Source organism: Megascapheus bottae, chromosome 22, assembly GCF_031878675.1.
Source record: "Megascapheus bottae isolate mThoBot1 chromosome 22, mThoBot2.hap1, whole genome shotgun sequence".
In the NCBI taxonomy this organism is placed as follows: domain Eukaryota; kingdom Metazoa; phylum Chordata; class Mammalia; order Rodentia; family Geomyidae; genus Megascapheus; species Megascapheus bottae.
The window spans coordinates 11,371,604-11,384,911 of record NC_143530.1 but is presented as its reverse complement, the minus strand read 5'-3'; the positions used below and the strand labels follow the sequence as shown (position 1 = coordinate 11,384,911).

The 13,308-nt window shown below is 45.1% G+C and overlaps 1 protein-coding gene across 5 annotated transcripts in view; it reads right to left on the bottom strand.

The window, feature by feature from the left end:
- Positions 1-3,145: 3,145 nt before the first annotated feature.
- The window catches only part of Stk38 (serine/threonine kinase 38), a 37,841-nt gene continuing 27,678 nt past the window's right edge, over positions 3,146-13,308 (bottom strand). For 4 of the 5 annotated variants that reach the window (XM_090355788.1, XM_090355785.1, XM_090355787.1 and 1 more), the window contains exons 10-14: positions 9,138-9,255; positions 7,658-7,781; positions 7,168-7,263; positions 4,993-5,087; positions 3,146-4,585 (exon numbers count right to left, since the gene is read on the bottom strand). In XM_090355788.1, the coding sequence (XP_090211914.1) occupies positions 4,455-4,585; positions 4,993-5,087; positions 7,168-7,263; positions 7,658-7,781; positions 9,138-9,255 (564 nt within the window). In that variant the 3' untranslated portion in view covers positions 3,146-4,454. The remainder of the gene's footprint in view (positions 4,586-4,992; positions 5,088-7,167; positions 7,264-7,657; positions 7,782-9,137; positions 9,256-13,308) is intronic. The other variant, XM_090355789.1, reaches the window with a different exon arrangement.

Below are 13,308 nucleotides of genomic sequence, written 5' to 3'. Positions count from 1 at the left end.
TGAAGGAACAAAAGGCTTTATCTATCAGCTGTTGCAGCGGATGGTGCCTGACAAGCCAAGTCACTTCTGACCCAAGCATCCTCTGACATTTCCTCATTAGCAGCAGGGTTAACTTCAGAGTCCAGAGCTCCACAGAAGTGTTTTGGGATTGATCCTTTCCTTTTATGGTGGAAACCGACCCTCAGTCATCATCCCCGGATGTTTACTCATCACAGGTTGTGAGCAGTTTCAAATTCCTTAAGGAAAGAAAATGACATACTATGATTGTGCGTGTGTGTGTGTGTGTGTGTGTGTGTGTGTGTGTGTGGCTTTTTTGCCTTTTTTTTCCCCCTGGTGCTAAGGATGGAACCCACAGCCTTGTGCATGCTAGGCGAGCTCCCTACCTACCCCTGAATAAATTCCATTCCCATAAGACACTGGAGGGCTTCTGCTTTCTGACTGTCCTAGTCAGGCCCTCTTTAATAAAGGCAGATGCTGCTCTTACCAGGCTTGAATAACAAGGTGTGTGTTCCTGCTGTGGTACCCCACCCTCCTCCCAGGTGCTGGCCAGCCACACCTCAGTGAGCAGTTGGGAGCAAGCCCTGTTGCACAGGACACCACCACAGCAGGGACCTGCAAATGTCGAAGCTGGTGGGATTAAACTTTCCCTCCAAACCTTATTTTCCTGATAACTTGTTTGTGTCAATTTGTAAGGCTTGTGGCCAGGGTTAAGGTTAGGGTCGTGGCTATTTGCAGCCAGAAATGGACAGTTCTGTGAAACTAATTGGCTCATGTTTGGGATCCAGTTTGGCCTCAACCTTTCCAGCCCCACATTCATACCCACTAACAGTTGACTGGCCAGGTCATTAATTGCTTCCCCTGCTCTCATCTGGACTTCACTACAAAGGAAACCTCAGTTACCTCTGATAGCTTCTCCGGTCATAGTGTGCGTAGTAACATGGAAACACATCCCGAGTTAATCTTGTAAGACAAGTGTAGCTTAGGTAAAAAGACGCAGAAGCATGGCATATAGCTAACTCTTCTCTGTAACAGTCATTGAACCATTCCTTTTAAAAATAAGGTCTTTTCCCAAAAAAAAACTAATATGCTTCTGGCCCCCCCTCATGGGATTTAGGTAAGTGGAAGTCTGCAGACTGATCTGTGAAAGTCGGTGAGTGGTGGTGACTAAAGATCTGGGCTACGCATTCCTTCTGGAGAGGCTTCTGTGCTCGTAGACCCAGCCTGGTTGTCATTTGCTAGGTCTCCTCAGCCATGTGTGACATTTCCCCAGTGTCAGGGATGGGTGGTCCTCCCCTCCAGAGTCAGTTATTGGCCACATAGTCAAGAGGATTCCTCCTTAATAAAAAGGTGGAACTTTAAAGTGCCTGTTTTGTAGTAAGCCAGGCTGTTAGTGCAGAGACGTTTGTAGGCATGTTATTTTATCCAGAGAATCTTGGAGCATATCTGGCCAAGATGAACCTGAACATTTGGAACCAAGTTTGGCTGGGAAACATTTGCTATTGAGTTGGTGAGAGAAGGGAACACATTAGTCCCCTTAGATCACCTGATGTGCTCTCCGGGGTAGAAGGTATGGAAGAGATGACAGCAGAGCTGCCCAGCATGCAGCAGCCAGAGCTCCCAAGCCAAGCCTGGTACAGTGGTACCAGGTCTGGGAAGATGGTGAAGAGCCCAGATGGATGTGCTTATGAGAGCGTCCCACAGGGCCTGTCGTTAACCCATAATTAGAGCCCAGACTCAGACTGTCATCTAGAATGATACAGAGCATCCGTGGTTAGTGCATTCAATGCCACCTCTTGCCATCTTTTTGAACTCAATGATGGACTTTGCCAGTGAGCTCAGAAGCCTGTTGCCTTCACAGGCCATGGAGCCATGTTGTGTTCTGCTTGGGATCACCTGCAGGATAATTTTACTTTCTCCTAAAAGCAAAATGCTTGTAGGTTTCACCTCATTTTGTATTTACTTTTAAGATTGTACTTGTTTACCTACCAGTGTTTATGAAATTCCATATTTGGGATGCTTTTTCTATATAATAAAATGTTACCATTTGTTTCTGTGGTATTTCTTAGCAGAAATGGGATCACAAAACTGACTAGCTGTAGCTCTCACTGCCCAGAACCTGGACTTTCCTCAGGGAGACGGCCCTCACCTGCTCTTTCTAAAGCGCTAAAGGTATTCCCAGATGTGCTTTCTATGCAAACGATTTTGACAAAAACCATTAGTGATCAATGGGCTGTCTCCCATTACATCATTCTAGTGAATTTTGAAATTGGTATTTTACTATTACTTGAACGTTTATTTTTGTTGGTATGAGGGCTTGAACTCTACCACTTGAGCTCCATTCCTAGTTTGTTTTTTATTTCTGGTTAGTTGGAGCTAAGAATCTCATGGGTAGCTGGGTGCTGGTGGCTCACACCTGTAATCCCAGCTACCCAGGAGGTTGAGATGTGAGGATTGCAGTTCAAAGCCAGCCTGGGTACAAAAGTACCAGAGACTCTTATCTCCAATTAACCTCTAGATCACGGAAGTGGGGCTTGGCTCAAGGGTAGGGTAGTAGCCTTGAGCTAAAGAGCTCAGAGACAGTTCTCAGGCCCAGAGTTCAAGCCTCATGACACACAAAAAAATAAAGACGAAGGTGTAGTGTTTTGCTCTTTTGGAGAGGATTAAGTCACAAGCACGCTGACACATTTGCCTTAACCACATCACAGATTTCTACTGCTGTTTTCACAGTTTATTCAGAGGTTTTAACAGTTAAAATGTGGTCATTTACCCTAACACAAACCATCCCCTGCCACCCCACTAGCACTACTCCCTTGAGTGTTCCCTGCGCTCTCCACTCATACCACAGCCCCTAGCTAATGACAGAAAAGAGACTAGACAAACCTCATTTACTTCCTCCTCACTAACAGGCTACGAATACAAGAGCGAGGGGCTGACATCCCCATCCAGATTAGGACCGTTTCACTGTGACTGGCCTTGCTTTCCTTTCTGAGTGGCTGAGCCAGGACAAGCTGCTCTTCACAGCCTCAGCTCTCAGGGGTGGCGTGGCCAGGATGCTCTGGGACAGGCAGAGTTACCATGAAGAACGAACGCATTCATATGGAACCCTCTACGTTTCTGACACAGCGAAAGTCCTCTAATGGTGGCTGTGGCTGTGGCAGAGAAGGCACTTGGTGTGAAAATTCAGTTTCTCATGAAAGAACACCACAGCAGAGGCCAGGACAGCTCGAGCTGCAGGCAACTTTTTTGGGTGGGACAAGGATCCCTCAGGGAGGCATCAGCCAAGGGGAAATTTGTCCTCATGATTCCAAGGCAAAATGGCTACGCGGAGTTGGAAGAGGAGAAGTACCAAGAGAGAAGACAAACATGGCTGCACCAGAGTCAAGAGGCACCGGCTGTGTCCTTTCTGCCTTAAGCGGTGAGTCCACCACCATTACCCAGGAGGCTCCCGGCCATGTCCCCAGGAATACACAGTTCCTGCTGGCAGCACTGTCAGACACTGCTGGTCGGTGACATCCATTCTGGGTTGTTTTTTGTTTTTGTTTTTTGTTTTTTTGCCAGTCCTGGGCTTGAGCTCAGGGCCTGGGCACTATCCTTGGACTCTCTCAAGACCAGAGCTCTACCACTTGAGCCTCAGCACCACTTCCAGCTTTTTTCTATGTATGTGGTACCGAGGAATCGAACCTGGGTCTTCGTGCATGCTAGGGAAGCACTCAACCACTAGGCCAAACTCCCGGCCCTATCCTGGGATCTTTTGATGCACCACACAGGGGAAGTGAGGGCTTCCGCACAGTCCACAATCCCTGGCAGTGCCAGTGGCTTTGAAGGCATTCAAAGAGCAACAGTGCACCAGCAACACCCAGAAGAGTGGGAAGGAAGAGCTAAATCCATGGGCCCTAGTACCATGAGTGAAGGATGTGGAAAGCCACTCGTGGAGGCAGCGGGGCAGGAAGAGGCTCCCGTCGCCACCCTCAGGCCGGAGACCATGCTGGCTGCTGACACTATGGCTGTTGCTGTATTCCTGCAGTGCCATGGGACTTTTAGCTATACGGAAGAAAGAAATACACAATGGGCTTGGCGGGAGCATGGAGGGTCCGTGGGAGCACCACGGCAGAGGAATTGGCACACATTACGATCTGTAATGCTAGATGATGGCTGCTTCCATCCATTCTGATGAACTGTGGAAGTTCAAATCCTTTTGCAAATACCTATCAGACTGGCTCATGATGCCGCTAAAGAAGCTGTTTATGGCCGATGGAGTAGAGACGGTCCTTTGTTTTATCAGCTTTCAGGTGCATTATGGGAGGAAATCAACACTTTATCACATTTCAGGATACTTTGTTGACACATTGACGGGCTCCGTCAGCAGCTTAGAAGCTCTTTCCAAGGGTGAGAGAGGAAAGCCACCAGTGACGCTGGCCAAGCGACTGCTCTGTCTCGGATCCCACCACTACACCCTACTTCGCTGCTTTCATGTAGGATGGAATGGCCCCCCGGGCAGTCAGGCCCTCAAAGCGCTTGTACGTGTAATTGATGAAGACCCAGTCTTTGTTCTTGTAGTCAGTCTCGGGGTGATTACTGGTGGCCACTGGGGAAGAAATAGATGTGAGAATGATTCACTGCCCTTGGCCAGCAGGCTGCTCAGGACGGCGCCGAGGACACATGTGTCCCTCTGGAAAAGGCTCCGTGCACTCTGTAGATTCTCTGTCTGTGTGAGGTTACTTGAGCCTCATATTCATTTCTGCACAAATGCATCAAAAGTTTTCTTTTCCCCTAAACATCGTTTAGGTGTACCCTGCATGCCTAGCTCAAGCATCTGGACATCTGCATCTCACCACTACCTGGCACAGGCACTGGAAATACATTTCCAGACAGCCAGAAGGACTGTTGTTCCTATCCACATTCAACCCCGATTTGTACACACCCCAAAATTGCAAGCGGGGTGGGAAATAATTAGACTAGGAGGAGGCTGCTGAGGCAGTGCTAGTAAATTACCTGTAGGCTTAAGAATATCAGACTCTGGAAACTCATCGAAGTTTGAGGTATCATCAATGCTTTTGATTTCAATAGATATTGCAGCAGGTCTCTCTCTGCCAAGAACAGACATGCCAACGATTACTTGGTTATTATTCAGATGGATGGTGCTCATAAGTCACTGTCACTGGCAGGCAGCGTTTATTTGCTCTTCAGAGCTTATGAATGCTGGCCAATCAAGCATTCATAATAAAATAAGTTATGTCACCCACAAAAAATAAATTATGAAATAAATAAAATACAATAAAAATATTCATTCATAGCTTGAAAGGCAGGAATGAGGGGAAATTGCATGATGATATCAGTGGCTTGCCCCTTATCCTAAAGGAGGAAACAGCACTCCTCATGCACAGCTCTGCCTTTCTTTCACTGGAGGCACCAACCAGCAGAGTGGTTAAAATATATGGCGAAAAGGAGGTGAAAGTGAAAATAAGATTCTGGGCATAGTAGCTCACGCCTATAGTCCCAGGCTAAGAAAGGAAGATCCTGATGGTAAAGCCTGGATTACATAATGAGACCCTTTCAGAGGAAGAAAAAAACTTCACAAGGATACAAATCAGAATATAGTTACAATATAAAATGACAGGGCTGGAGGCATGGCTCAAAAGTAGTAGAGTGCCAGCTGTGAGAAAGCCTGCTGAGTGAACATGAGGCCCTGAGTTCAAGTCCCAGTACAGGAAAAAAAAATGACAACTTCATCATCTTTGCTTTAGCAAACAATAAATGCTGATTTAAAAGGTTTAAAACACGAATTCAACATAGGAGTATCATAGATATGAAGCCGGCCAGAACTGCAGTGAGAACTTGTCTAAAAAAAAAAAAAACAGGGCCGGGAGTTTGGCCTAGTGGTAGAGTGCTTGCCTAGCATGCACAAAGACCCGGGTTCGATTCCTTGGTACCACATACTTAGAAAAAGCTAGAAGTGGTGCTGAGGCTCAAGTGGTAGAGTTCCATCCTTGAGAGAAAAAAAAAAATCCAAGGACAGTGCTCAGGCCCTGAGCTTATGCCCAGGACTAGCAAAAAAAAAAAAAAAACTGGGGCCGGGAATTTGGCCTAGTGGTAGAGTGTGTGTCTAGCATGCACGAAGACCCGGGTTCGATTCCTCAGTACCACATGCATAGAAAAAAGCCGGAAGTGGTGCTGAGGCTCAAATGGTAGAGCTCTAGCCTTGAGAAAGATCAAGGACAGTGCTCAGGCCCTGAGCTCAAGCCCAGGACTGGTAAAAACAAAAAAACAAAAACTGGGCCAGGAGCTGTTGGCTCACGTCTGTATTCCCAGCTCCTCAGGAGGCAGAGATTTGAGGATTGTGCTTCAAAGCCAGCCCAGTACTTCCTGAGACTTATCTGTAAGTAACCACTAGAAAACCAGAAGTGGCTTGTGGCTCAAAGTAGTAGAGCGTTAGCCTTGAGTTGAAGAGCTCAGGAACAGCACCCAGACGCAGAGTTCAAGCCCTACAACCGACAAGAAAAAGAAAAAGAAAAAAGAAACAGAACTGGGTGCTGAATGCTGGGTAGTGCAGGCCTGTAATCCTAGCTACTCAGGAGGCTAAGACCTAAGCACTGCAGTACAATTCCAGCCTGAACAGGAAAGTCAATGACTCTTAAAAGCCAGAAGGGGATCTTTGGCTCAACTGGGAGAGCACTAGCTTTGAGCAAAAATGCTAAGTGACAGCACCAAGGCTGAGTTCAGAGCCCTACAAAAAAAAAGAAAGAAAAGAAAAAGAAAAGTACCCTACCCCAACCTCCCTTAACAAGCTCTTCCATCTTTCTCTTGTCACTGTCTACAGCACACCCCTCCTCGTACTCACTGCCCTTTATCTCCCAGTAATGTCCTCCAACTGTGGGCAGCCCCACTAGTGGCCCCCCACACTGGAGGATAGAAAGAACATGGACACAATGCTTTCCCAACGTTCCCTTGCCATGGAACCCCAAGTTCACATGGCTCAGTAGACAGCTGTGGACTCAGTACATCCATGGCACAGAGCTGAGACTAAGCCCAGCTTCAACCTTCATTCACCATGAATGAAAACACAGAAAAGACCCTAAAATATCCCTGAAGCTCTCTTTCCGCCTCAGCATGCCCATCATTGTCTGTCTTTCCAAATCAGTGTTAAGCAAACTAGTGACACGGGTATACCTGATATGTTCCCAGTCAACACCTTCGAAAAAAGAATTACTTTTGATTTCCTCAACTCCCGGGGCTCCAATTCTATGTTCCCATTCACAGCAGAATCTGGAAAAGACAGATGCCTTTCAGCATATCTCAGTTTCTTTGAAAAAAAGAAAGGAAGAGTATCTGTCTCTTCTATCAAGAGAGGAATGGAAAGAAGCAAGGGGCAGACCCAGAAGACGGTGTTTTGTTTTTGCTTGTTTTTTGCCAGTCCCAGGACTTAAGCTCAGGGCCTGAGCACTGCCCCTGGGCTTTCTCAAGACTAGAGCTCTGCCACCTGAGCCACAGCTCCACTTCCGACATTTTCTACATAGGTGGTACTGAGGAATCAAACCCAGGTCTTCATGCACGCTAAGCAAGCACTAAGCAAAACTCTCGGCCCTTTTTTCTTCTCTTTTCTTTAAAAAGAGGAATCATTCATGTCAAAAAGTCTGAACAGGTGGAAAAATGCTGATACCTCAAAATGAGATCCTTGGCTTTCTCAGAGATGGGAACTTCTGGAGGAAAAGTTAAAGTTTCTTTCCAGTTCATCACCTTCTTATATGTCTCTTGTGGGGTCTCAGAACAGAAAGGAGGGTAGCCTGGAATAAAGAGGAACTTGGGAGCACATGGAGCTCAGCATGGTTGAGTCAACATAGTGGCCACTCGATAGGTCTGCTCTCTGAGACACAGACAAGACTTCCCACTCACCCCGGCATGCACCTAAGCATGTAAACTTGCAAACCCTCATTGAGACTGTGCCTCTAGTACCAACCAGCTAACAGCTGGAGCTGGGAAGCCAGGAGGTCATATACAGAGCTGCAGGTGTGGAGATTACCTTGCCAAAGACAGAATGAAACATACATTCAAGGAATGACTATTCCAGGAATGCCCTTCCATGAGGCAAGTGCCAAACAAGCTGAATTAGAAAACAGCATAGAGCTAGGTGCTGGTGGCTCATGCCTGTAATCCTATTCAGGAGACTGAGATCGGAGAATCTCAGTTTGAAGCCAGCTCAAGCAGGACAGTCAGTGAAACTCTCATCTCCAATTACCTACCCAGAAGGAGCTGGAACTGGCACTGTGGCTCAAGTGGGGGCCTTGAGCAAAAAAGCTCATGAACAATGCCAGGCCCTGAGTTCAAGCTCCAGAACTGGTACCAAAAAAAAAAAAGGAAGAAAAAAAAGCGAGAGAGAGAGAGAGAGAGAGAGAGAGAGAGAGAGAGAGAGAGAGAGAGAGAGGAAGAAGAAGCAGCAGCAGCAGCAGCAGCAGCAGCAGCAGCAGCGGCAGCAGCAGCGGCAGCAGAAGCGGCAGCAGAAGTGGCAGAGGCAGCAGCTTGGGTTCTGAAGATGACTGGCATACTTTATAAGAACAGGCAAGAGGAGAAACACATAACCTACCCCCACCTACCCTCTGCACAGGGTACATCTACGACAGGCATCCATGCAATGTTCCTGAAGATAGCACAGCCAGACCACTCCATACCCAGTCATCCACACACATTCATTCCTAGTGCTCAATGGCACAGGCCAGCACACTGGTGTGTCCCGTAAATACAGAGACACTCTTCCAACAGGAGGGAGACAGGTCAGATGCTTTCATACCATGAAAGCTTTGAGAGAGGAAGGGAGCAGCAAGTTACAAGGTAAGAGTGAAGCAGTTCTCAGAGCTCTGCAAATAGTGAATAAATACCAGTGACTAAAAGCTGGAGATGGAGATGATGAAAGCATAGAACCCAGAAATAAAGCAAATGATCAACAAACAACCAAGGCCTCCAGGAAGTACGCGAACATAGCAAGATTCATTTGACTAAGTCGCCTATCTAGGTAGGCCTCACTTGGAAAGACAAGGAGGGGAAGGAAGAACCTACTAGCTCCCTCCCATCTTGCTCAGCCTAGAATCAATGTAACAGTCGCCAGTGGAGGCACAAAGGGGGTCCTTTGGGGACACGCAACTTACCAATGAGCATCTCATACATGATCACACCAAGGGACCACCAATCACAGAGCTTGTTGTACCCGGTCTGCATGAACACTTCAGGAGCAATGTAGTCAGGAGTGCCTACTGTGGAGAAGGCCTGAAACACGTACCACGTATCAGAGAGGCACAGCCAGGCAGTCACTCACAGTTCTATTCCAAAGACAAAAGGCCACAATACCACCAGAAGCTACCTCCAAATATAGAACAGTCACCCAGTAGCTGGATGTAAGCTGGATTTGTGAGGGCCCGCGCCACAATGAACAATAAAGTCAAAGACCCTTCCTAAAGATACCTACATCCCATCAGCAACTGCCCTACTTTATAGAGCTCCCATTAAGTATCAGACTCTGTGCTGCTTAATATGCGAGTTCATCGTGACAAGAATGAATATAAGGAAGACCCTACTAAGCAACACTTGCAGAGAAACCTTACATCCAAAATGAAATTGTCCAAGGCCTCAAAACTAGGCATGGCAGTTCTGTTCTTTCATTATCCTTTTTTTTTCTTTCTTTCTTTCCTCCTCCTCCTCCTCCTCCTTTTTTTTTTTTGCCAGTCTTGGGGTTCGAACTCACTAGGCCCTGTTTTGGGGCTTTCTCAAAGCCAGAGCTCTATCTACTACATGAACCACAGCACCACTTCTGACTTTTTTTGTGTATGTGGTACCAAGGACTAGAACCCAGGGCTTCATGCATGCTAGGCAAGCACTCTCTACCACTAGGCCATGCTCTCAGCCTTCCTGCCTCTTCTTTAATTCAAGAAAATCATAAAGGAAGCCTTAGTATCAAAAGTTAAAGCTATATCCTGTATGTCAAATGTTTCTAAATGCCAATACTTTATACAATGGTTTATAAATGTCTATTTTATACAATCATTTCTGTATAAACTATTAGAGAAATATTTTATTTTCCTTTTTTTTTTTTTGCCAGTCCCGGGCTTGAGCTCAGGGCCTGAGCACTGTCCTTGGACTTTCTCAAGGCTAAGCTCTACCACTTGGGCCTCAGCACCACTTCCGGCTTTTCTTTTCTATGTATGTGGTACCGAGGAATCAAACCCGGGTCTTCGTGTATGCTAAGCAAGCATTCTACCACTAGCCAAACTCCTGGCCTAGAGGAATATTTTCTAAATAACTGTATTCTACTCTAATATACCAAGTTTAAAAATACTGCAACTATACTCAAAGTTTGCCAAAGTGTTTAACATTCAAGGATTTCCCAAGTAAAAGGCTCTAGCCTGAGAGATTTAAAGATTACTTAACCTTTAAAGTAAAAAAATTACAGCTGTGTTGTCTTTTTAAGTATTTATTATGAAATACTACAAATATACAAAAAGAAAACCATGGACAATGTAATATACATGAACCATATTAGAGGTGAATCATCTGTCATTTATCTCAATCATTTGTGTGATTTTTTTTGGTGCCGGGCTTGGGCACTGTCCCTGAACTTCAGTGCTCGAAGCCGATGTTCTACCACTTGAACCACTGTCCCACTTTTGATTTTTTGGTGAGTAACTGGAGATACACAACTCACAGCTTTTCTGCCTGTGCTGGCTTTTCACTGTGGTCTTCAGATCTCAGACTCCTGAGTAGATAGGCTATCAGGCCTAAGCCTCCAGCGCCTGTCCATTTGTCTTTTTTAAAAGACATAAAACTACTTTAACGTCCTTCCTGAAAGCTGAAAGCTGCAGTGTTGTCTTTGTGAGAAATGCTCATAAAGCATTTCTACATAAAGGGCTTCTTCAAATTACATTGCATTGTATTTAATGTTAAAACTTGCTTTTTTTCTTCAACATTATGGCTTTGAGGTTTACTCCTGTTGCACCTGTTCACACATTTCTCTGGCATATTTTTTCTGTGTTGTACAAATAAATCACACTTATTCTCCTCAATGGACATCATGTTGCTTCAAACATCTCAGTATGATAGCACCCAGAAAACACCGTGCCCTGGGCGAGAATGTGGCTGCGCACCAGAGAAACTTATGATGTGTCATATGACACTTTAAATGTGTCGTACTAGTGCACAATGCTGTGCTCAGGTCAGGAGGCTCCGAGATACCTCCCAACCTACTGCCACAGTGCTGCTGCTTATGGAAATTAGCCCAAGGAGGCTAAGCCTGGAGTCCTCAACTCACCCTCACTTGGGGTTTGATTTTTTAAATGAGATGTATTCAATTTTCATTTCTCTTATTCTTTTTCAGTTTCTTTGCTCACTAATTTTTTTTAGTTGTGTTCTTTATTCTCAATTGTTTCGTAGGAATTCTTTATGAATTCAAAGTGCTTATTATCCTTATTAATTGTGCCAACATCTGGTCTGAGACTTACTATTCTGATGGTTTTGCATGTGAAATACTTGCCACATACCAAAAGTATCAAATTACAAGCATATGCATGATCAATCATGTGGCCTAACAATGAAATGAATACCCATGAGTTTAACTGACGAGCCAAATACCAGCAGCATCAGACCTCAGCCCCCACCAGCATGCTGCACTGGTGTTCATCAAAAACCCTGCTTTTCAAAAGAAGTTCCACTTTGCCTCACAACTGTCTAAATGAGACTGTAATGTCATTTTTGTGCAGACTTTCCCGTGAATGTTTTTTCTAAACTGGTCCATGCTGTCACACATGTAGCAAAACCCTCCATTCCAGGATGGGGCTGTCTGAAGGGATGAGCCCTTCTCCATCCTACTGGGCCCGCCTGGGGTCCTCAGAGCTCATGCCTAGCAGCAGACTTGCACCTCTCAGTACCTTCGGCCTACTCTTTCTCATTTATTTCTTTTGATATGCAGGGATTTTTTTTCCCCTTTAGATTAGTAAAATATATCAAAACTTTCCTTGATGATTTGTACTGATTTTTGTCAAAAAACAAAAAGAAAGAAAGCCTGCCTGCCTTATATTTTTATCTAAAAGTTTTTTCATTTTATTTCTCATGTTCAATTTACTTTTATAAACACTGTAAAATACAGAATCCAGTTTTTCCATGCAGCTACTCGTGTTATTTATTTACTTTTGTCTGTCCTGGGGCTTGAATTCCAGGCCTGGGTGCTGTGCCTGAGCTTTTTGCTCAAGACCAGTACTCTACCACTTGAGCCACAGCACCACTTTCATCTTTTTGGTGGTTTATTGGCGATAAGAGTCTCCCAGTATTTCTTACCCAGGCTGGCTTTGAACCATGATCCTCAGATCCCAGCCTCTTGAATAGCTAGGATTATAGGCGTGCACCCAGTTCATACAATTTTTTTAATATTACAAATATTAAATGATATAAATGTCCTGACAATTTTTAATCTTGGAAGTCTAAAACAAGAATTGGCCCTATCTAAGAGCACAAGTATTTTCATTATGTTATTAATAAGAAACTAGAGATACCCTTTACTTTAGAGACGTTTTTCTAGCAACAGTAAATATTAAATCTTATTTTGCTTTATCAAAGATTATAAAAACCATACATACCACTTTGGAAGTGCAGCTTATCACACTCCCAGTCCAATTCGTGCCACATGGAGCCTGTCCAATCTAAGAGCCTCCCCTTCTCAAACCTGTGCGCATTATCTACATTAGGGTACCTGCCAACTCCAACTTCTTAAATCTGTGCCTTTTTCTTCTTTTGTTGTCTGAGCATTTATGGTGCCAAGGAGCGCTATCACAGAAATCTAGAAGCACTCTATCAGACAGCCATTTCAACCACGTGTTCAAACTTTAGGACTTAACTTCAGTTTTAGGGTAAATAAAGCAACTTCAGTCTCTACTTTGTCATGTCTGTAAGTTCTATCCTAAGAATAAAACTGGGAGCCGGGAGAATGGTCCAGTGGTAGTCTGCTTCCCTAGCACGCACGAAGCCCTGGGTTTGATTCCTTGATATCACATACACGGAAAAAGTGAGAAGTGGCACTGTGGCTCAAAGGTAGAGGGCTAACCTGGAGAAAGCCCAAGAATAGTGTCCAGGCCCTGAATTCAAGCCCTAGGACTGGCATAGATAGATAGATAGATGGATAGATGGATAGATGGATGGATGGATGGATGGATGGATGGATGGATGGATGAATGAATGAATCTGACATAGATTCGTATGATACCTAGATGGAATCTGTATGCATGACCTCTTCTATTCAGGAACTCTGAGCTGACTCATATTTACTACCCATCAGGC